The 22,499-nt window shown below is 29.8% G+C and overlaps 2 protein-coding genes across 2 annotated transcripts; one reads left to right on the top strand and one right to left on the bottom strand.

Annotated features, from left to right (window-relative positions):
* Window positions 1-882: 882 nt before the first annotated feature.
* On the top strand, window positions 883-6,519 carry LOC114927888 (uncharacterized). Its single transcript, XM_029298942.2, has 5 exons — window positions 883-997; window positions 2,530-2,907; window positions 3,451-3,885; window positions 4,028-4,620; window positions 4,814-6,519. Exons 1-5 carry the CDS (start codon window positions 995-997, stop codon window positions 5,025-5,027), a joined length of 1,623 nt encoding a protein of 540 aa, XP_029154775.2. The 5' UTR covers window positions 883-994; the 3' UTR covers window positions 5,028-6,519.
* A 7,595-nt stretch (window positions 6,520-14,114) lies between these two features.
* Window positions 14,115-17,944, bottom strand: LOC114944778 (very long chain fatty acid elongase 7). The gene is made up of 5 exons (XM_029320812.2): window positions 17,472-17,944; window positions 16,781-16,971; window positions 16,317-16,397; window positions 15,663-15,846; window positions 14,115-15,331 (listed from the first exon to the last, which is right to left on the bottom strand). Exons 1-5 carry the CDS (start codon window positions 17,530-17,532, stop codon window positions 14,982-14,984), a joined length of 867 nt encoding a protein of 288 aa, XP_029176645.2. The 5' UTR covers window positions 17,533-17,944; the 3' UTR covers window positions 14,115-14,981.
* Window positions 17,945-22,499: the final 4,555 nt, after the last annotated feature.

Raw genomic sequence — 22,499 nt, 5'->3', positions numbered from 1 at the left:
AATTAATTTGACGCGACAGGAAATACATGTACCTTTCATTTATCGTAAATGCGTTTAGTTGAGAGGAACATTTACAAATGCTACTAATTGCAGCTGAAGATAAGCATCTTATCTTTAAGTATATCTCAACCAAACCTTTTTACCTTACTGACTTATATATAATCAGAGTACATGAAAGTTTATATCGTGACAGAAAAAGAAACAATACCTTCTCGCATACATCACGCAATTTATAAAAGGGGATAACGTGCTGCCGCCGTCACAAGCTTGAAAAATAAAACCGCTCATCTCCCGTGGATATAAACTGCAATATATCTTGCGTAGGATTCATGCGGTCGCGTAGGCATGAGCTCTAGATCCTTGTAAAAAATGATTGCAAGTTTCGTTTACAGAGCACGTATTGATATAACAACATGATATATTTTTATTAAGAAATAGTAATCTCATGACGGAAAAAATGTTATTTATATATATGATAATATATGGAGTAATTCGACATAATATAACTGCCAAAATAAATTTGGCCCTTCTCTAAAGACTCTCTAAAGATTAATTTTTTCTTTGTCAGGGTGAGAAACGCGAAGAGTGTTTCTGTTCGCGGCTAATTTCGCAGCTTATAATTCGCGGCTAATAAGTTCGCAGCCTATAATTCGCGGGTTTATACCTCGCATTTTGCAGTCTCGCGCACGTATCCGCGCGAGCGACGTGACGTAGTATATATGCGACAACGTGGGTGGCGATGGAGAACCCTCGGCGAGGGCGAGGGACATCAGAGGGCAACGCGACGCGACGAACAAGGACGCGGCGTCACGCTGGCGGGAGTGCGAGTCGCGAGTGCGCGTGTGTATGCGCCTTTGCGGCGACGCCGTAGTACCGCAACCCGCCACTCGTCTGAGCGCCACAGTTCCTCACTCCGCATGTCAGGAGCCGGCTGAAGCCGTCCTCGCGGCACCTCCTGTCCGACAACGCGTTCGTCCACCTCCACTCCTGCAAAATGGTAAGTCGACGATCGCAAGGAACTAACTCTCTATCTCGTCTCGTGCGACGTTACAAACGGGTCTCGGATTAAATAATCATTCGCTGAAAGAAAGCTGCGAAGCTGCAAATGCTCGCTCGAAGAGATTCGTTTGTTCGGAAATATTTATTTGTCAAAATCTGGAAGAATAACATATATTTCAAGGCAAAATACATTCCAATGTTTCCTCCTGTTAAATTCACGCTCGCGGGACCTCGCGGAATCGCGCGTGTCGTGCGCGGAAGGAGGTCGCATATGACTGACAGACGTGCCGCAGCTGCAGTGCGTCGTCTACTGCTGTCATCTGCCTTACTCGCGACTGGTTAATCGCGTGTAACGGAAATATCGCTTCAGTGAAATGGGGAAAAGCCGGATGGAACGGAATCGTGAAGAAATGAGATTAACATGAAGTGAAAATACGGTTTCCGCTCCTACGTGCTTAATGCGACGCGATCTAATGACAGGAACGACGGGAGGGACGCATGTAATTAGAGTACCTTTTTAGTTGGACAATTGACCGCGCGATCGCAGCACATGACGGGAGAGATCTTTTACGCGAGCGATCTTTGAAATTTTTCGACAATATTTTTTACATTCTCTTTCCAGAATTATTTATATCAATCTGTATTTCACGCGCAAACATTGAATAATTTTATGAAACGTGACTAGAATCTTATTTGTGTTATCTCTTATATGTATATGTTTGTATTGCAACACTTTAGCAAATTAATCTATATTATTTTGTTATCTCTATACTATATTTGTTTAATCTATTGGTAAAAATATATGTTGCACGAGAAACGCATTTATAAATTATTTTTATTAAAACTGTAGCAAGCATATTACATGTAAATAATATATCACAACTCTTTTAACTAAAATATTCTATCATATTTTACACATAACATTTGATTTTTTAATGACATTCAATTATTTTCGAATTATAAGACAAGAATGCAAAGTTCTAAGAAATGGCATATTTATAATTTTCAAAACACTTTTATGCAAGTGTATATTCGGTCTACAGATCATTAATGTATACTGGTTTATGCGGATATTGATCACTTAGTGAAATATACAGATTCCTCGTGTTTGCGCGCGAATACTCGCATTCATTAAAACCAGGAAATGGAACCGTATGCCTTTCGCGATTGAGTATTTGTAGAACGATTGCTAGAGAAGTGATTGAAGTATCGATCTGTTTTCTTTTACCCTTGAGCTTAAATTGTGCCTCTTTTATCGAAAAAGTTTTAAACCGACAAAGTTAAACTGCTAATTAGCACAGTTTTGCTTTATGAAATTTATAAAATCAATGCTATGTTAAAATTAATTTCAATTTTTCTTACAAAACAAATCGCAAAATTAAATCTGTGACTATTTTTTATAATATATATTTCTTAATATAAAATATCTATTTTAGGAAATATTTATAATTTTCAATTCTTTGATACTTTCGTATGTTACGTAAGAGAGAAGTCAAATACAAATATATAAGACATTACACATATATCCAGGTACTTGCGGACGCGACATTGGTGGACAATCATCGCCGTCATCGCACCTTCATGGTGAACGGTAATCCGGATGGTATCACGATATGCAATCTAGTCGACGGTGAGACCTTGACTTACAGCTTGGCCCTGATAAGAGGTCGAGCACCCGCGCTATGCAGTTACATTACTGTTCGGGGTCACAAAAACGTGACTTCCGAGTGGCCGATCGTCGCGGGACAATTCCGCGTCCTGGTGGACTTGGCACGTGGTCCGAACAAATTAGAACTCGAGGCAGGCGGTCATAAAAGAAGATTGATGCTTGTATACGAGCCGAGAACCACAAGGCTACGGGTGACTCCGGTCTACGTCATCTGTGCAGGTCACGATGGTTACTTCCAGGTACCTAATGACACAACCAATTAGATTTAAAAAATAGCCATCTCTTATTTCTAAAATAAGTAAAACAAATTATTTTGTCTACAAATTATTTTGCATAATTATACAAAATTTCAGATTTGATGGTATAATGTATAATCAATTGTATAATCATTGTTTCGCTAATCATAGTTGATTAATCAATATATTATTGAAATTTCTTTATCGCATGCAAGAAGTATGTTGTCTCGACTTCTATTGACATTTTATTAAGGAAAATAATATACACAAATGCGATTGTGACTCATAATTCAGCTACTTGAAACATAGCGTGCACTTTTTCCAATTATCGATCGTCGTTCTGTTACATGAATAGCCGTAACTAAACTTAACTTTACCTACGCATTAACTTTGCCCACATATTTTGCCGACGCATTAATTTGATTATCTCTCACGCTCTTTCCTCTCTTTTATTACTTAATTTTGTAAAATAATTATAATCTTGCTACTTACAAAAAATTGCAGAGCCTCTAATCATAAATCACAGAATGCAATGTGCATTTTCAGGGTCCACGCAATGAAGATCGATCGCCTGAAAGCGCGGCAACGAGAATAGGACTTGGTGCCAGGCTCCTTCAATCCCTGACTGCCGAAAAGCTTCTGGAAGCCGGTTACGGCAGAAAGACCTTCCAGCTTGAAAGAGATTTAGACGGTCCGGAATGCCTAGTGATGCACAGTATGCTTCATGTAGATCAAGCACGAGCAATGAAGCAACGGGAGCTTTGGGAATTAATCGCGCGCGAGTTAATGACCGGGCCTTTGGCATCCAAGGATCGCAAATATCTGGCATTTCTGTCATGTACGAGATACCGTGGCGCGCCTAGTCCTCGAACGCACAAGGATACTTTAGCGAGAACGCAAGGTCATGCGGCCCTCGGTGGAGGTGGTTTAGCGCTCTTCGGTTCGGCTTGTCTTCATACCTGGCCTACCCGTATGTCTCAGGTTGGTTGACGTGTTGCCTGTAAATAAAAATAATTCATCCATGTGAGAAGAAATCCATATTTGTTTTTTTTTATTTTACATAAAACATTGATTGAAAGAATAGTATTTTAAAAAATATAATTATTTTATATTGTAAATGCAGGTATTACCGAGGTTTCTAGACGCCACTATCATTGATACCGAGCAACTCATGGATGATAGTAATTATCGTGGCACGCACGGGGGCTGCTTGGCAACGACATTAGGTTCCGTTCTACACGAGCTTGGTCACACTTTCGATCTTGGTCATACTCGAGAAGGGATAATGGGTCGAGGATTCGACTACGTCGACAGGGTTTTCGTGGGCGCGGCTGGAATTGACTTTAATCGTAATCCTATCAGAAGGGATCCTCAACACACGACCGTCGCTCTTAGCAGACCTCTCAGCGTCACTGTAACTGTGCAAGCATCTGTATTATCAAGTCCGCGAAGAGGTAGATTGCTCTCTGAGACATCTAGACCTACACCGTCGCCTACTTCGAGGCAGTTGTCTGGAAGACTTTCAGCACCGGCTAGTCCTGAGCTTAACAGATCTCTCTCTAAAAGTTTGATCGCCTCGGAACCACCAATGCAACCTGATCGAACATTCTGGGGTCCGTCATGCGCAGCCTTACTTTCGTATCATCGCTGGTTTAACAACGAAATGGACAATATTTCCAATAGACATCATCATGAGATAGAGTATGATGCAAAAAGGTGAGTTTCTTAAAAATCATTTATCACTTTTCTAGAATGAATTTAAACGAGTAACAAGATATAATTATTTATAATTAGTTAACTATTTAGTATTATAACTATTTATTATTCAATTAATTTAAATTACTTATATATATCTAGTAATATGCATAATTATTTTTAACAATTATGATTTTTGTTTTCTATTCACCAGAAACGTAGTGAGATCACGATATGGAATACGAGTGATAGAACTTAGAGAAAGTTCGGGAGGGATGGTTGTGGGTTCCCGCCAATTTCCTGGCTTGCGACCACCTTTGGAGGCTTTAGTTCCACCACCTCCATCCCACTGCCTCACCACCCTTACCCTAGTTGCCGAAGACTCTACCGGGAATGTGCTCAAACATCCTCTTCCTACTGCCTTTTAAAGGTCAGCAGAAACAATGATGCGTAATTTTATCTTCTAGTCTCTGACGAAGGTCATTACAGTCCATAAGCAATATTGGCTTAATATACATACTGTAAATTATCTAAGATATTTTTGTTCCTCTTCAGTTCATATAAAAGTTTATATTAGGCATTTTAATTAAAGATATATATATATATATATATAGAAACACAATAATTTCTCTGTATTCATAGCTCTTAAGTATTAATTATGTATTTGTTGATAAATCTACATAGATGAATCGAGATGTAGATAAATTGAAATATTTTTAGATATATGTCTATATATCATAGGTCTATAATTATACACAATATTAAATCAGAATACAAAACTTGAAAAATAATATTTACAGAGATACTTATAGAAACGATTTAATTTTTTTAAGAAATTGAGTTTTTTTTATTCTATGAATATAACAATATGTCAAAATAAATTTCTATATTTAAGTAAAACATACAGAATTGTCTAGATATTTCATGACATTACATATATTTTTCGTTTAAGATCGTTAATCAAAAAATATTATACTGCCATTATATATCTATGGCTTTTGAAATTGCAAATACAACTTTAGCTAAAATAAAGATATAAGGCAATTTCTACATGAGATTTGAAAAAGTTGTTTTCATATTGTGTAATTTAATAAATTTATTTTTATGATTTATATTTATACGATTATAAAACTGAGAATTCGCTGCAGTGTATGTATGTGATTTTGGTATGTATAGATGATATAAATTTTATAATAATGTATGATTGCGTCGCTAAATGATAAATATTTGATAATTATATGAGATAAACACCCTCTGCTCATGTACAACACTTATTGTCGAATATATGTAAAATGAAGTGAATTATTTTATATAATAATTAATTTTGTAAAGATGATTTCTAATGTTTCTGCTATCTCAACTTTTATTAGTGAAAAGAATTATTAATTGATAACACCGATGCGTGCACAAATACATTAACAAATATGGCAAATAATATATTCAAGATTTAAAAATGCTTGTGTGTGTGTAACTAAATTGCAAAAAATTTCATAGACTATATATGCAATTATATATACTTATATATATGGTAGGATATAAAAAGATGAGTGATATATAAGTTATAACAAAATCGCACTAAAGCAAAAAACACTTGTATTCTATTATAAACATATGTACAGTATCCTAAATTATTATAAATTAGGGTAGTGAACCAAAAATTAAAAAGACAATATTATATTATTGACTTTGCAAACTGTAGCGAGAGAAGAATCTATGTATTTTAAACCAGAATTATAAAATTAACCAAAAAATATGACTAACAATTATATTAGACCAATTCCCCCTCACTATTATATTATAATTTTATAATTTATAGCAAATATATATATATATATATCGGATGAGTAATTTTTATTATATATGCAAAAGTGTGTACAGAATAAAAAATTGATAATTGAAAATTTAAATAAAAAAAAATAAGATAATTTAAAATAAGATCAATATGTAATTTAATATTTTACACAACTAATATGTATTTAAAACATAGCGAATGACTTGTGTAAAATTAAGAAATAAAGTATTTTGAAAATTCTAGTTATTTCAAAAAATATATTATTATAGAAGATATATTAATTATATTCTTTTGATAATATATAAACCATAAAAATTTGCATTAAAAATGTGAGATATATATATATATATATATATATATATATATAATTAGAAAAAAATTTTTATTGCAAAATATTTATGGTATAATATATTATTATATTATTTATATGCAGAATATTAATATCTTCCAAAAATAAGCAATACATATTCTGTCAGATAAGAATGATATTCAACACATTTTCCTTAACATGTCATGTTATATTTCTCATACTTTATCTTATCCCTTTATAAAAAAGGCATGTTAACTGTGTGAATTCAATTTGTATCGAAATTTTGCAGCTACTTCAAAACATTCTAAAAGAAAAACATGTAACAATATAACGAAAGTTTATATTAAAAAAAAATAAAGTATGAATAAAAGCTAAATTTATGTGAAAATGTTGAATAGTTTTTTTCTTCATTATCTCTTCATTATAAATCTAACATTTTCGTAAAATTTTACTTCGTAAATTTTTTCCGCACAAATTACAGATTATTTTTTATTGCTGAATTTTCATTGTGTACATAATTGTAATTATTGAATTTTTATTATGTTTTAAATTTTGATTTGCCAAATTTCTATTATGTACATAATTTGTATTCTTCAATTTCTATTATATATTTATAATTTTAATTCGCCGAATTCCTATTATGTACATAATTTAATACCTGAATTTCTATTATGTATATCATTTTAATTCCCAAAGTTTTATTATGTACATAATATTAATTGATCGAATTTCTATTATGTACAATTTCAATTATTTACATAATAGACATACGGCGAATTAAAATTATGTATATATAATAAAAAATAAAAAATTAAAATTGTGTGCATAATAGAAATTCGACGAATTAAAATTATGTATATAATAGAAAATCGAGAATTAAAATTATGTACTCCTTTATAATAAAATTATGTACACTTTATAATAAAATTATGTAATTGATATTCGGCGAGTTAATTATTTATTATTTACGTGTCGAAAACTCCCGCGCGTAGTAATACATGAAATCGGCCGATTCTGAAGTGACGTCACGGCGTCACCAACTTCAGCCAGCGCCGCCATTAGTCAGTGCGAGTCTAGCGGCGGAGGAGCAGAGGTGCGTCGCGAATGCTCCGCGTCTCGTCTAGATTTCGTGTGCGCGAGTAACGCGAATAAACGGGAGTGCAAGTCCGGGAGTGTCGTGCTTTGACGTGATAGACCGAATAATATGCTCGAAGAGCATTCGGGCGTCGATGGGGACTTGGGGACCCGGGAGCTTCAGAACATCGCGAGTTGGGGATCGGAGGGACGAGGAAGGAGGGCGTTTTTCGTGTATATTTCGCCGCTACTCGGTCGCCCGAGAGCCTCGAAAAGATACCTCATCGTCTCGAAGGGTATCCCGGCGTCGACGGGACCCCGGGAGTCTCAGATCATCGCGCGAATTCGTGGGATTGCGAGCTATGGGTTGGACAAGGGGAGGGGGACTATGGCTTGAGACATCGTTTCGACGGTATTCGGACTATTTCTATATTTATCGTGCGGTATTTCGGCATCGTCCTCTCAATGAGAAGTTTCGCGAGTGCTCGAGCATCTCCTAGGAGTGCTCGAATATCGTAAAAAGTGTCCAAGAAGCATCCAAACCGTCGATTCAAATTATAGGGGTGGGGCGGCTATACCCCTCACTCGCTTGGAAAATGAGCTTTGGTGACGCTTCCGCGTAACGGTCGTGGCGCGCAAGAGTTACTTCCCCTGAATGGGACTTCAGTTTCTTCACGATGATACGTAATAACGCGGCGCGCCGAGAGATGTCGCGATAGACCTCTTAGACATCACGGGTGAATTTAAGGACATTTCGATGCGTTTAATGTGATTAAAATATTCGGACGCTCGCTTTCCCGGAATCGGAAAAGTATATTTTTTTAACAGATGTTTTGTTCGTGTTTTTATTCGAGAATGTGATATCAAACGTGATCAAACGAAATACTCGAAAGTGCCGAATGCATTCGCAAGTGATATTATTTTTTCGTCCGTTTATTTCGTCCGTATCGTCCGTTTATTTCGAAGTGCATCTGTGTGTAGTGAAGTGCAACAAATAATTATTGCAAATATAAAATAATAGAAAAAACAGTGCAGTGATCAGTGCCAAACCATATGGGATGACAGCAGAGCAGCAGTGAAATATAAAAGTGGATATATGTATAAAAGGAGAAAGGTTTGGATAATCGACTTAATGCAAGGTGAGTTAATTTTTTTTTTATGTTACATTCGGATTTTTTTTTTATTTTTCGGGAGGGAATCACTGTAGCAACTTCTATTTTTTTTTTGACTAACTAATATAAAAAACAAATATTAAGAAAAACATCTAATCTGAGAAAAAATAAACCTAACTTGAGAAAAAATAATACTAATATTAAAAACTATAGAATAAATAATAGAAATAATAATACTAATATTAAAAAAAATAATTCTAAAATTTGGACAAACGTATTTTTGTTCTAAATTATTAAAGTTCAAAATTATTGAAAGTTGATATAATATTGAGAAATGGCGCGCACGTAGCGTTAATTAATATAGTTTCCGTATTAAAATATAAATTCTTTAAATTCAGATGCCACATGTACATCACTAAAAACACGATATTTGCAAGTGCCAATAAATTTTAAGCGGAGATAGATCGTTGTCGATTTGGAAGCAAAATATTTAAAAAGTGACCGACTTTAAGAAATTTCAATACTCATGCTCAGTTGTACTTAGAATCAATTCTGATTGTTTGAAACGTTCGCAATCGAAACCTGTATCAATAAAAATACAACAAATTGAAAATCTTGAAATTTGAAGAAAATCATCTTTGACAGGTTTCTTAAACTACTGTAATTTTTAAGGCGTGTGAGTACAAGCGAAACGAAATTCAGTTCACATATCTATAAACGATTGTTAATAAGACTGCTGATTTGGATTTGCGTTATTTTCAATTTGGGGAAAAACTTGAACTTTTGATTTTTCGACTGACGACGCGAGCGATCGACGTACTATCATTTTCGGTATTAAAAAAATTAATTCCTTATAGTCAGCTGTCAAATTCACATTAATATATATTAAAAACACATTTTCAAGTGCGTTCAAAGTCTTTAAGCGAAGATAGATCGATTTCGATGTGCAAGCGAAAAATTTAAAAAGTGACAAGCTTTAAGATATGTGAAATATACATGCTCAGTCGTGTTTAGAATCGTTTCTTGTGGTTCGGGACATTCGCCTTCGAATGTTACATCGATGTAGAAAGCAGAATTTAAAAATCTTGAAATTTGAAAAAATTCATTTTCGACAGTTTTGTTTAAACTGCTGTATTTTTTAAAGTGTGCGACTTAAAGCGAAACGAAATTCAGTTCATACATCTATAAACGATTCTTAATAAGACTGCTGATTTAGATTTGCGTTATTTTCAATTTGAAAAAATTTATTTCTGACAGTTTTGTTTAAACTGCTGTATTTTTTAAAGTGTGCGACTTAAAGCGAAACGAAATTCAGTTCACATATCTATAAACGATTCTTAATAAGACTGCTGATTTGGATTTGCGTTATTTTCAATTTGAAAAAATTCATTTTTGACAGTTTTGTTTAAACTGCTGTATTTTTTAAAGTGTGCGACTTAAAGCGAAACGAAATTCAGTTCACACATCTATAAACGATTCTTAATAAGACTGCTGATTTGGATTTGCGTTATTTTCAATTTGAAAAAATTTATTTTTGACAGTTTTGTTTAAACTGCTGTATTTTTTAAAGTGTGCGACTTAAAGCGAAACGAAATTCAGTTCACACATCTATAAACGATTCTTAATAAGACTGCTGATTTGGATTTGCGTTATTTTCAATTTGAAAAAATTTATTTTTCACAGTTTTGTTTAAACTGCTGTATTTTTTAAAGTGTGCGACTTAAAGCGAAACGAAATTCAGTTCACACATCTATAAACGATTCTTAATAAGACTGCTGATTTGGATTTGCGTTATTTTCAATTTGAAAAAATTTATTTTTGACAGTTTTGTTTAAACAGCTGTATTTTTTAAAGTGTGCGACTTAAAGCGAAACGAAATTCAGTTCACACATCTCTAAACGATTCTTAATAAGACTGCTGATTTGAATTTGCGTTATTTTCGATTTGAAAAAATTTATTTTTTAAAGTTTTGTTTAAACTGCTGTATTTTTTAAAGTGTGCGACTTAAAGCGAAACGAAATTCAGTTCACACATCTATAAACGATTCTTAATAAGACTGCTGATTTGGATTTGCGTTATTTTCAATTTGAAAAAATTTATTTTTGACAGTTTTGTTTAAACTGCTGTATTTTTTAAAGTGTGCGACTTAAAGCGAAACGAAATTCAGTTCACACATCTCTAAACGATTCTTAATAAGACTGCTGATTTCAATTTGCGTTATTTTCGATATGATAAAATTTATTTTTTAAAGTTTTGTTTAAACTGCTGTATTTTTTAAAGTGTGCGACTTAAAGCGAAACGAAATTCAGTTCACACATCTATAAACGATTCTTATAAGACTGCTGATTTGGATTTGCGTTATTTTCAATTTGAAAGAATTATTTTTGACAGTTTTGTTTAAACTGCTGTATTTTTTAAAGTGTAGCGACTTAAAGCGAAACGAAATTCAGTTCACACATCTATAAACGATTCTTAATAAGACTGCTGATTTGGATTTGCGTTATTTTCAATTTGAAAAAATTCACTTTTTCGTAGTTTTGTTTAAACTGCTGTATTTTTTACAGTGTGCGATCTTAAAGCGAAACGAAATTCAGTTCACACATCTATAAACGATTCTTAATAAGACTGCTGATTTGGATTTGCATTATTTTTAAATTGAAAAAATTCATTTTTCATAGTTTTGTTTAAACTGCTGTATTTTTTAAAGTGTGCGACTTAAAGCGAAACGAAATTCAGTTCACACATCTATAAACGATTCTTAATAAGACTGCTGATTTGGATTTGCGTTATTTTCAATTTGAAAAAATTCATTTTTCACAGTTTTGTTTAAACTGCTGTATTTTTTAAAGTGTGCGACTTAAAGCGAAACGAAATACAGTTCACACATCTCTAAACGATTCTTAATAAGACTGCTGATTTGGATTTGGGTTATTTTCAATTTGAAAAAATTAATTTTTGACAGTTTTGTTTAAACTGCTGTATTTTTTAAAGTGTGCGACTTAAAGCGAAACGAAATTCAGTTCACACATCTATAAACGATTCTTAATAAGACTGCTGATTTGGATTTGCATTATTTTCAAATTGAAAAATTTCATTTTTGATAGTTTTGTTTAAACTGCTGTATTTTTTAAAGTGTGCGACTTAAAGCGAAACGAAATTCAGTTCACACATCTATAAACGATTCTTAATAAGACTGCTGATTTGGATTTGCATTATTTTCAATTTGAAAAAATTAATTTTCGACAGTTTTGTTTAAACTGCTGTATTTTTTAAAGTGTGCGATTTAAAGCAAAACGAAATTTATTTCACACAACTATAAACAATTCTTAATAAAACTGCAAATTTGGATTTGCGTTAATTTCAATTTGAAAAAATTTATTTTTGACAGTTTTGTTTAAACTGCTTTATTTTTTAAAGTGTGCGACTTAAAGCGAAACGAAATTCATTTCACACATTTATAAACGATTCTTAATAAGACTGCTGATTTGGATTTGCGTTATTTTTAATTTGAAAAAATTCATTTTTGATAGTTTTCTTAAAGCGGCTGTATTTTTTAAAGTGTGCAATTTAAAGCGAAACGAAATTTACTTCACACATCTATAAACGATTCTTAATAAGACTGCTGATTTGAATTTGCGTTATTTTCAATTTGGGGAAAAACTTGAACTTTCGATTTTTCGAATGACGACGCGAGCGATCGACGTACTATCATTTTCGGTATTAAAAAAATTATTTCTATATAATCAGCTGTCAGATTCACATTAATATATATTAAAAACACATTTTCAAGTGCGTTTCAATTCTTTAAGCAAAGATAGATCGATTTCGATGTTGAAGCGAAAAATTTAAAAAGTGACAAGCTTTAAGATATTATAAATATACATGCTCAGTCGTGTTTAAAATTGTTTTTTGTGGTTCGGGACATTCGTCTGCAAATGTTACTTCGATTTACAAAGCAGAATTAAAAAATCTTGAAATTTGAAAAAATTCATCTTTGACAGTTTTGTTTAAACTTCTGTATTTTTTAAAGCGTACAGTTACAAGCGAAACGAAAATCACTTTCATCAATTAGAAACGATATAAAATAATACTACGTATTCGGATTTGCTACATTTTAAAGTTGGGTCATAATTTTATATTTCGATTTTTACATTGACGAGGCTTGCGATCGAAATGCTGTCGTTTTTCGTATTAGAAAATTATATCCTTAAAGTCAAGTGTCACATTTTCATTAATATATCAAAGACATGACATTTTCAAGTGCGAATAAAAATCTTTAAGTGAAGGTAGGTCAATATCGATTTCGAATCGAAAAATTTAAAAAGTCACAAATTGTAAGATATTTAAAATTTACATGCTCAGTTGTGTTTGAAATCGATTTTTTTTGTTTCGAACATTTTTAATCGAAAAATATATTTATTGAAAAGGCAGAATTTGAATCTCTTGAAATTCGAAGAGAATCAGCTTTGACAGTTTTTTTTAAATTACTGTATTTATTAAAGCGTACAACTACAAGCGAAACGAAAATCACTTCCTACGATTAGAAACGATATTAAATAATACTGTGTATTCGTATGTCGGAATTTTTTTTTGTATGGTCACTTTATCAGTTGTCATGTGATTGTCGGTTTCGCGCTTACGATACCTCGCACGAAAATTAGTCTGGGGCAAGTCGCGCAAGGTGATGGATGTAAAGGTTATAGAGTCTCGGGCGAGTTTAATGAAAGCGTAGAATTTAATCACAAAAGATTTTTGTGGATAATTTTATTTCTCCGTTCGTATTTTCTGTAAAAGATTTAAATAATAAATTGTTATGTATTATATAATTAATTAATATATTTTTGATGCATTGATTGCAAGAATAATTTTTACATGCATGCACCGAAATTTTATTATCAAAGTAATAATATAACTTCGCTTTGCGTTTAATTATAATGATTGTTTTGATTAGTAATATCTTATTTTGCATCTTGTATTGTAACTTTATATTGAAATTAATTATTAAAATAACTTATCGATTAAAATGACTCTATTGTTACTATTGTTATTTAACATTTTAAATGCGAATTACGTAATCAAAGGAGGCATATATGATGAGGAGATTTAATATAATTTTAATTAATAATTTTTTTATTATGCAGATATAATGTTTTATAAAAATTTGTTTTAAATTGTATGTGGATAGAATATATAAAATACATTTATGGTTTAATATCAATGTACGTATATTCATATCTATTGTATATTACCTATATTATCAGTATCATAATTTATATTTTTATTTAATCAAATTAATTTAAAAATATAAATTAGGATTATTATAGTGATTATGTGTATAAATGATATCGCTGATAATAACAGTGTTTCAATTACATCAATATTAAAGTTTTTTTCAAAAGAATATTTCCGATATTGTAATTGTTATCTTAAGTCACTTAAAACCTGAATTTAATTTTCTAAAATAAAAATTATTTTAAAAATTTACAGTGATATTCTGTTATTTTGAACTTAAAACTTTAGCGTTATTTCAAGTATAGAGAAAGAGTAAGTATTACATCAAACGTATCGTTCTTATTATACAGAAATAGTTGAACAAATGCAAAGTACATAAGTGTGATTGAAGAATGGCCTTAAATAAAACGTGAGGTGCATATTTTTATGGCAAAAGAATAATAATAAAGTTTTTATAACTGTATGTGCACATTCTTATTGCTTATATTATTTCAGACATTAATTAGAAAATTTAATATTAGAGCAAGAGATTAAATATATAAAGAGAAATTGATTAACTGATTGTTACATTATATAACTCATAAACGTAGCTAATTTTATAGAAAAAATTCTGTAATTTCGGATATCAAAAGACTACACTTTACGATGTATTTTTTTAGATATGTTGAAATAATTGCCTCTAACAATCATTAATAATCAGTTTATCACAATAAAGAATTAAGAGTAATAATAGGATATGTTCAATGAAAAACTGTTTAAATTCTAAGAAGCACATTAATATTAGTGCTAAAAATAAAAAAAATATATATCTAAAGAGAAAGAGAAAGAAAGGGAGAAAAATACTAAACAATACATTTCGAATTCATTGATCTTTTGATTTTTCTTTCGAGACTTCAACGGGAATTGTGCCATTTGTTTCCGTCTTATTCGATACCACTCTAACAGCTGGCTGTTTTTTAATATACGTTTTATAATAAAATTCTCCAAATAATATAATCATGAAGAAATTCTGTGGTATCATAATGTATGCTGGCCAAAACGGGAACCCGCAATCTTCCACCCAGGCTAATTGTGCGTAGTGTAAAATGATCAGGAAAAATTGAACCAATTGCAATTGAGTGATGTATTTCTTAAACGAGCTTGTATCTATTTTCATAGACGATAGTAGATAATGGGTGTACATTATTGCATGTACAAATGTATTGACCAATCCTGAAAAATACATGTTAATAATTACTTAATTAACCATAAAGTACAAGACCTTCTCTTTATAAATTAAATTAATTCAGCAATTCATTATTTAATTCTGAATGATGAATATATAACTTGACTTTTAATATATATAATAAATAATATAAAGATATATAATATAACACACATATACACTTCGTGCTTATATTATATCCAGTTTTCATATCAAGAAAGTAAAAAAGAAGAAATTATTACTTGCGATTATATATAATTATAAAATTATGGCATTTTAAATTGAAAAGCATGAATCATTAACAATAATAAATTAAATTTTTTAATTTGTAATATATACCTAAGAAAGTAACATGACCGCCAGGAAGATATTTTGTAGCACCCCAAGTACCCATTACCATACCCACATGATGATATACATGAAGAAAGCTGATTTGATTCTGTTTCTTCCTGAGTACGAAAAAAAATGTCTCCAACAAATCCAATATTTTAACCAGGAAATACGGCCACATTGTTCTTGTGATCTGTTTAGCAGGCAGATATATAAACATTTTTTTGTCTCTTATTTCTATGTAAACGAAAAATAAAACTAAATATATTTATAACATCTAATGTGCAATTTGAATCTAATTATCGATATATTAATGTTAATATTAGCATATTATAGCTAAATAACTATAATAATATATTATCGTCATTAGTGGATCCTGGCGGGGGGGGGGGGGGGTTAAACCACCCTTGTAAATTAAAAAAAATTCGTCGTTGATCCTGGAATAATATTATTAACTATAGCTAAGCATAAAACAAAAAATATTAATTAAATACTTTTGCAGAGACACCCTCTTATTATTGATATCAGGATCCGCTAGTGATTATAGTTCTTTTTTTGTCTGAAGAATCATATTTTATGAATAAATATAATTGACAACAAAATTAATAATTTCAATTTTAATAATTTTAATAAAACTCTATTTTTAATTAATTAAATTCTTACCTCTATGGCCTTTGGTGTGTATGAATAATCAATAGGCTGACAAAAATAACTGTAGTCACGAAACCACGCCAATTCTAATGCCTTTAAAATGTACATATAATTACATATTTTAGACAATTATGTAAACAGTAATAATATTGTATTGATGAACTTTACTTAATGCACAATCTATTAATAGTGTATTGATTAAACATTCCAAAGTCTACACATTAGAACAATCAAATTTGTAATAGAAAAACATGTTTTCAAACTCAAATACTCTTCTATCTTAAAAAAGCGCAGTAAAAATTTGCAAAAATAGAAATATTTTTAGAACTTATCTTGTTAAAATATAAATTTGTCAATTTTTTGTCATCAAATTATATGATTTTTAAATATACGTGCTAAACTATAAATAGAAAAATTGGTTCTTGTTTATATAAATGATCAGAGAAATTAATTAAAAATATAACAATATGACTTACTCTATAAAATATATATGCGTTTATTAAAATTTGTGAAAGATTATATATTTGCAATATCCTATTCAGTTTGAAAGGTTGTCTCCTCTCCATAAGTCTCGGTCCAAGATTATAAATAAAATATATATAAAATCCAAGCAGAGCTAAGCAAGGCCATGGCGTGCCTATCATTAAGTAATCTTTGGTACGTGGATCTTGCAATATAAAAAAGTTAAATTTTAGTTCTTATAATATACATGATATATTATTATAAATTATATATATGTAAATGTGTGTATATATGAATGTGTGTGTATATATATATATATATATATATATACACACATATGTGTATGTATGTTGTGTGTATATTTTAAGATGCCAAATAAATATCATAACATTTGTCCTAAAATTATTAATGACTTTTTTTAATACGAGTGAAAAGAGAAAATATATTTATTTATTCTTATTTATTTGTTATTTAATTTATTAAAAATGAAATTTATAAATATAAACAAAATCTTTAATTAAAATTCTTCTTATAGAAATCTAACATTTTTTATAATTTAAAAAATGGTAGTAATTTTTAATCGACCATACATTTTTTTATAATTTATTGACATCATAAATTATCATTCTTTTTTTACTTTATTTATATTTTCACAATATTTTTATTATTCTAATTGTAATATTTGATGTAAGACGAAATACTCACCTGCCAGATTTTCGTTAATATATTTATATCTATCCATGATTTCTTGTATAATTGCAGCCATAGCGATGACGGATGTAAATAAAGTTCCGGTATTACTTTTATATATTTGGAAGAACCAAGAAAAACTGTTATGCGATTAGGCTTCTTTATCGTAATGCTCATGAATGACAAATGAAAATACTGATTAATTTGCTTGATATATTCTCATTTCCTAATAGTTTATATGTATAATTTTGATAGAAAAATAATAATTTCGTGTTGCTTTCTAATTTTTAATTCCTTTAATTGAAATAATTATTTCCGATTATTATCCGAATTGATTATCTTGAATCTAAGTATAAGAACATTTCACTCAACTAGTCAAAAGTATGTTTTTTTACTCGTCTCTCTTTCCACCAATTTACTTCAAGCGACTAGTCACTATGGAACTCGCGAATCAACTGCAAAGACGCATTTCTGTCTTGTCATAAAGTTCCTCCTCATTGTATTGTAATTATAGCATGTCTGTTTAACAAACACAGGGGCCTCCAGGTGTCGCACTGACACTTATCCCTTCTAGGAAATGTGACCTTTCAGAACAACTTAACTCACAATCACGAAAAAAATATTTAATATTTATAAGTAATTAAATCGAAAAAATTGCTTTAGCAGTATCTAAAATTTATTTACATTTTATTTTTTTTCAATCAATATTTGTCGGACCAATTTGTTGGAATCACTTATAGCATATTTTATGTCATGTTATACAGTATTATGATTGATACGCATCGTGAAGAATGTATAATATGAGAAAGTTTTTCATTTCGAATATAATTTCAGAAAATAATTTTAATACCAAAAATAAAATAATAATGTTTCTAATTAATCGTTCTTATTTGTATTACTATATACGAATGTGTCAATATTACAATATGTTTTCTTTTTTATACGTATTGAAAATTATCTTCATTTTTTACATATTATATTTAAATAGAATGTGACTTCTTAATTTCTTCTGATGAAAAAGTTGACATATTCTTTTCAGCTAATAGCGTTGTAACATTGCGAGTCTTCGAAATGTGTTAAGTCCCTAATTTTGTTGGCGACATACTCCTTTAGTGTCATCTCTGCAGATAATTCCGGCTAATTGCAACGTAATTGCACTCACATTGCTCAGACGCGTGACATTGTTAAGAACGTGAATATGAAACGTTACAGCAATCATATGACCAACATTCGAGAAAGGGAATATACATTTGTTAACTATGACGTTGTTGTTTCTGCGTAGTAATAATAAAGAATGAAAATTCTACAATAAAATTATATACTCATTTTCTCGATATTTGCATATTTGTTTATTGATACATGTATCGTATAATAATCAAGAGCATAGATTAATGAACAAACTGCATCCATAAAAATTCATTAGTATAGGAAATTCCATTTCCAATTTTTGTTTGTTTTCTTTATATTTGAATATCGTTAAAGATGTGACATATTAATTTATATTTATATTAAAATATACCAATAATATTAATATCTATTAATATTAATTTGTTGTTTACTGATTTATTGTTAGATTTCTATAAGCAAATCTTATAAAAATCTAAAAAGTACATTTATGATATTTTATATTTTTATATCGAAAAATCGAATATCTGAAAATATCATATACATAATATTTACGTAATATTTTTATTGTACGCATTACAATTTCTGTTATCTGTTATTCAATTAAGTCATTATAATTTAAATTATTTTTGCGTTACATTATTTACTTTGTTATCTGAAAAATCAAACAAAATAGGCAAAATAGATGATTTTGAATAAACAATATGATAATTGAAAGTAAGCAATATTACAATAAGAAGGTACCATTAAATTGCAAATATTTTCTTATGAGAGATATGTCTATTCAAAAGTTTTAAAGAAATTATTATTATATTTTATTTATATAATACTATACATGTTTCACATGTTATAATAATGGGCAGTGAAAAATGTGAATAATGTGTGTGCAATATATCGCTTATTTATAAAAAAACTTCTGAATGCTCTCTCTCTCTCTCTCTCTCTCTCTCCCCCCCCCCTCTCTCTCCCTCCCTCTCTCTCTCTCCCTCTCTCTCTCTCTTTCTCTCTCTCAATATTTTTTAATATATTTTAATATATTATATTTTTTCTTTTTTCTGTTTTCATTTTTATCAACTTTTTATAATAAAATTAGCATTAAGAACATAACAAATCATTAGTGCTGGTCATGTTGACTAGTCACATACCGCCGCTGACAATATGCACGTTATATTTCGCGTGATTCTACCAAGTACCAACAGCTCACAATTAAGTGTAATTATAGTTTTTGCAAGAATGCGCAAACAGAGTAAGAAAATGTAAGTAATTGCGATCACAAATTGTGTAATCTTGAGGCATTTAAAACATTTAGTCGGAAGAAATGCATAAATCTCTTCTATAATAAAGGAAGTTATGAGAAGAAAGAAATAAATAAAGTGACATTAAATAAATAATTCAGATTATTGAAGAAATATATCGTTCTCTTATACGATAGATATGTGAGCAATTTTACGTTTCAGTCTAGACATATTTTGTGCTTTTGGTAAAAGAATACATATACGTTTACAAAACATGTGTTACATATACGTTACAAAGTATTATATAATATAGGAAGGTCCGTCAATCACGACCTATTCCTTGTTGACACCAATGTTGTGATATGTGTTAGAACAAATTAATGTAAAAATTGTAAAGATGTGTTGCACTATTAAAAAGTTTAATTACTTTTAAAAACGTATGTAAAATTATCCCATTTAATTTTAAAAAATTTAGAATTTCTGTTAAGTCACACATGATACAATAACTATTGTATTCTATTTGTATATCTATTGTATATCTACTGTATATCTATTATGTGTATGTATATCTATGAACATGTCATATGGTTGGGATAGCTTATATGATTAGATATGGTTGAGTTGTACAAATTTTAGAGTTTTGATCAGTAGACTGACCGAAACTCTTCGCCGATTATTTTGTAACACATGTGTTACAACAATGCGTAATATCATTGCGTATTGTATTTTGCTTCATACATACATGTTATTGAAACGAACTTTCCCGAAATTGTAGAATAACAGCATTCTCTCGAAATCATTCGCATCGAAAATATCGATTACTATATTTTTCCTTATAATAAAAATATGATGACTTTATTCTTTCAAGACTAATTTTAAGATTATATATATATATATATATATATATATATATATATACACGTTAATATTACGTATTATTACGTTATACACGTAATATTACGTTATAACATTTTTTACTTTAAAATTAATAACATTCCTATAGTTGATTTGATGTTAATATATCCGTTTTTTTCTCTCTCTTTCCTCCTTATACATAATAAATAAGAATATCAAATAAATTAATAAATATTTATTAATTCATGTGAATATGTATATAGAATTAATTGTATAATGGAAAGAAAGAAGACACATCATGAGAAATGTTCAACCGATGACACGACAATTTAAAGTTTACAGTTATTTCAAAATTGATTGTTTTAATATGCTGCAATTTCTTAAACAAATTATTATATTATATGCAATCATTTTTTTCACAAAGGCAACAATGTCTAATTAATTAATTTTTCGTCAATTTTTCTTTGATATAATTTTTAAAAAAATTTTCTTTTATATGATTTTTTTCGTCAGATCTGTTTTGAACATGTCACTTTTTATCTTTTCTCTTTATTTAAATAATAAATATATATTTATTTTTACAAAAGAATTATGTTTAATTATATTTTCTTTGCATAATTACTTGTCAGATTTCACATGATCAATTGCATAACAAGAAAAGTAAAAATATTATTGAGAGAATTTCCCAGATAGCACAGCTATTCGAAAAGAATTTATTTGGATGTCACCTTGTATGTCACCAATTTCGAGTCCCTTTTCAGATACATAAAGAATTCATTTTACAAAATGAATTCTATATGTATTTGAAAAGGGACTCGAAATTGGTGACATACAAATGAATTCTTTTCGAATAACTATGCTATCTGGGTTGTTACTTGAATAGCTGAAAGCAACTGATCAAATAAAAAGACACAAAATATATTTTCGTAAAATAGAATTTTAGATTTGTCATGCTTATTATATTATATATTCTATCATTAGTTATACAGATGACTAAGTCTATGTATGTATGTGAAGCGGAAGCGGAGATTTTCCTAGTCAATTCAAAGACTATGGCATCTTGTATTCAGATTATGCAATAATGGTTTATGTCAATTAATTTAATTCAATTAATTTTATAAAATGTTGTATATGTATAATATGTTATAATAAATCCAAAAGAAATCTTTGCTCAGTAATAATTTTGATGAAAGAATACAAAAAACTTTGTTCACCGAATTCTAATTTTGATTTTATAGAATAAAATTATATAAGAGTAGATTTTATTTATATATAATTTATAATTAAAATTAAAAATTAGCATAATCGCTTTCTAAAAAAGGGATGTCGATTTTCGCAAGTATTGTTGCTGCTTTCCCACGATACTGATTGATTGCCATCGAGCAACGCATACATGCAAAAATTATTATTGCAATCAATGCATAAAAAATATATTAATTATACAATGGATAGAAAATTCAATATTTAAATTTTTAACAGAAAATACGAACGAAGAAATAAAATTTTCTATAAGATTTTTTTGTGATCAAATATATCTACACTTTCATTGCGCGAGACCCATACTCCATATATCTATTACACTATGCGGGCCCGATGGTCATCAGTCCGCATAATAAAGATATTATAATCTTGCAATAAATAATTTTTTTTATCAAAACATAATATATAAAGATTGATAGAATACATGTCAATATGTAACATTAATTATTTTGTAATTTTCTATTATTGTAATTGTGTAATTACTATATATTATTTGATAACTTTTTGAACGCGCATTTACTGACATATACACATATATTCATACACATCTCGAGGATAGAATAAGCAC

Source organism: Nylanderia fulva, unplaced genomic scaffold, assembly GCF_048542155.1.
Source record: "Nylanderia fulva isolate GAGA-0341 unplaced genomic scaffold, ASM4854215v1 Scaffold1, whole genome shotgun sequence".
NCBI classification, from domain to species: Eukaryota; Metazoa; Arthropoda; class Insecta; order Hymenoptera; family Formicidae; genus Nylanderia; species Nylanderia fulva.
Note: the sequence above shows the minus strand (reverse complement) of the source record. Positions and strands in the feature narration are given on the sequence as shown.

What these genes read in the sequence shown, in the direction of transcription:
- LOC114944778 (XM_029320812.2), bottom strand. Translation starts at nt 17,532, where the DNA reads ATGGCTGCAATTATACAAGAAATCATGGATAGATATAAATATATTAAC. An exon ending in ACGCATATATATTTTATAGA is followed by an intron (nt 16,398 to 16,780) that starts GTAAGTCATATT and finishes TACATTTTAAAG; the next exon opens with GCATTAGAATTGGCGTGGTT. An exon ending in ACACACCAAAGGCCATAGAG is followed by an intron (nt 15,847 to 16,316) that starts GTAAGAATTTAA and finishes CCTGCTAAACAG; the next exon opens with ATCACAAGAACAATGTGGCC.
- LOC114927888 (XM_029298942.2), top strand. An exon ending in GGCCTACCCGTATGTCTCAG is followed by an intron (nt 3,886 to 4,027) that starts GTTGGTTGACGT and finishes TTGTAAATGCAG; the next exon opens with GTATTACCGAGGTTTCTAGA. An exon ending in ATAGAGTATGATGCAAAAAG is followed by an intron (nt 4,621 to 4,813) that starts GTGAGTTTCTTA and finishes TCTATTCACCAG; the next exon opens with AAACGTAGTGAGATCACGAT.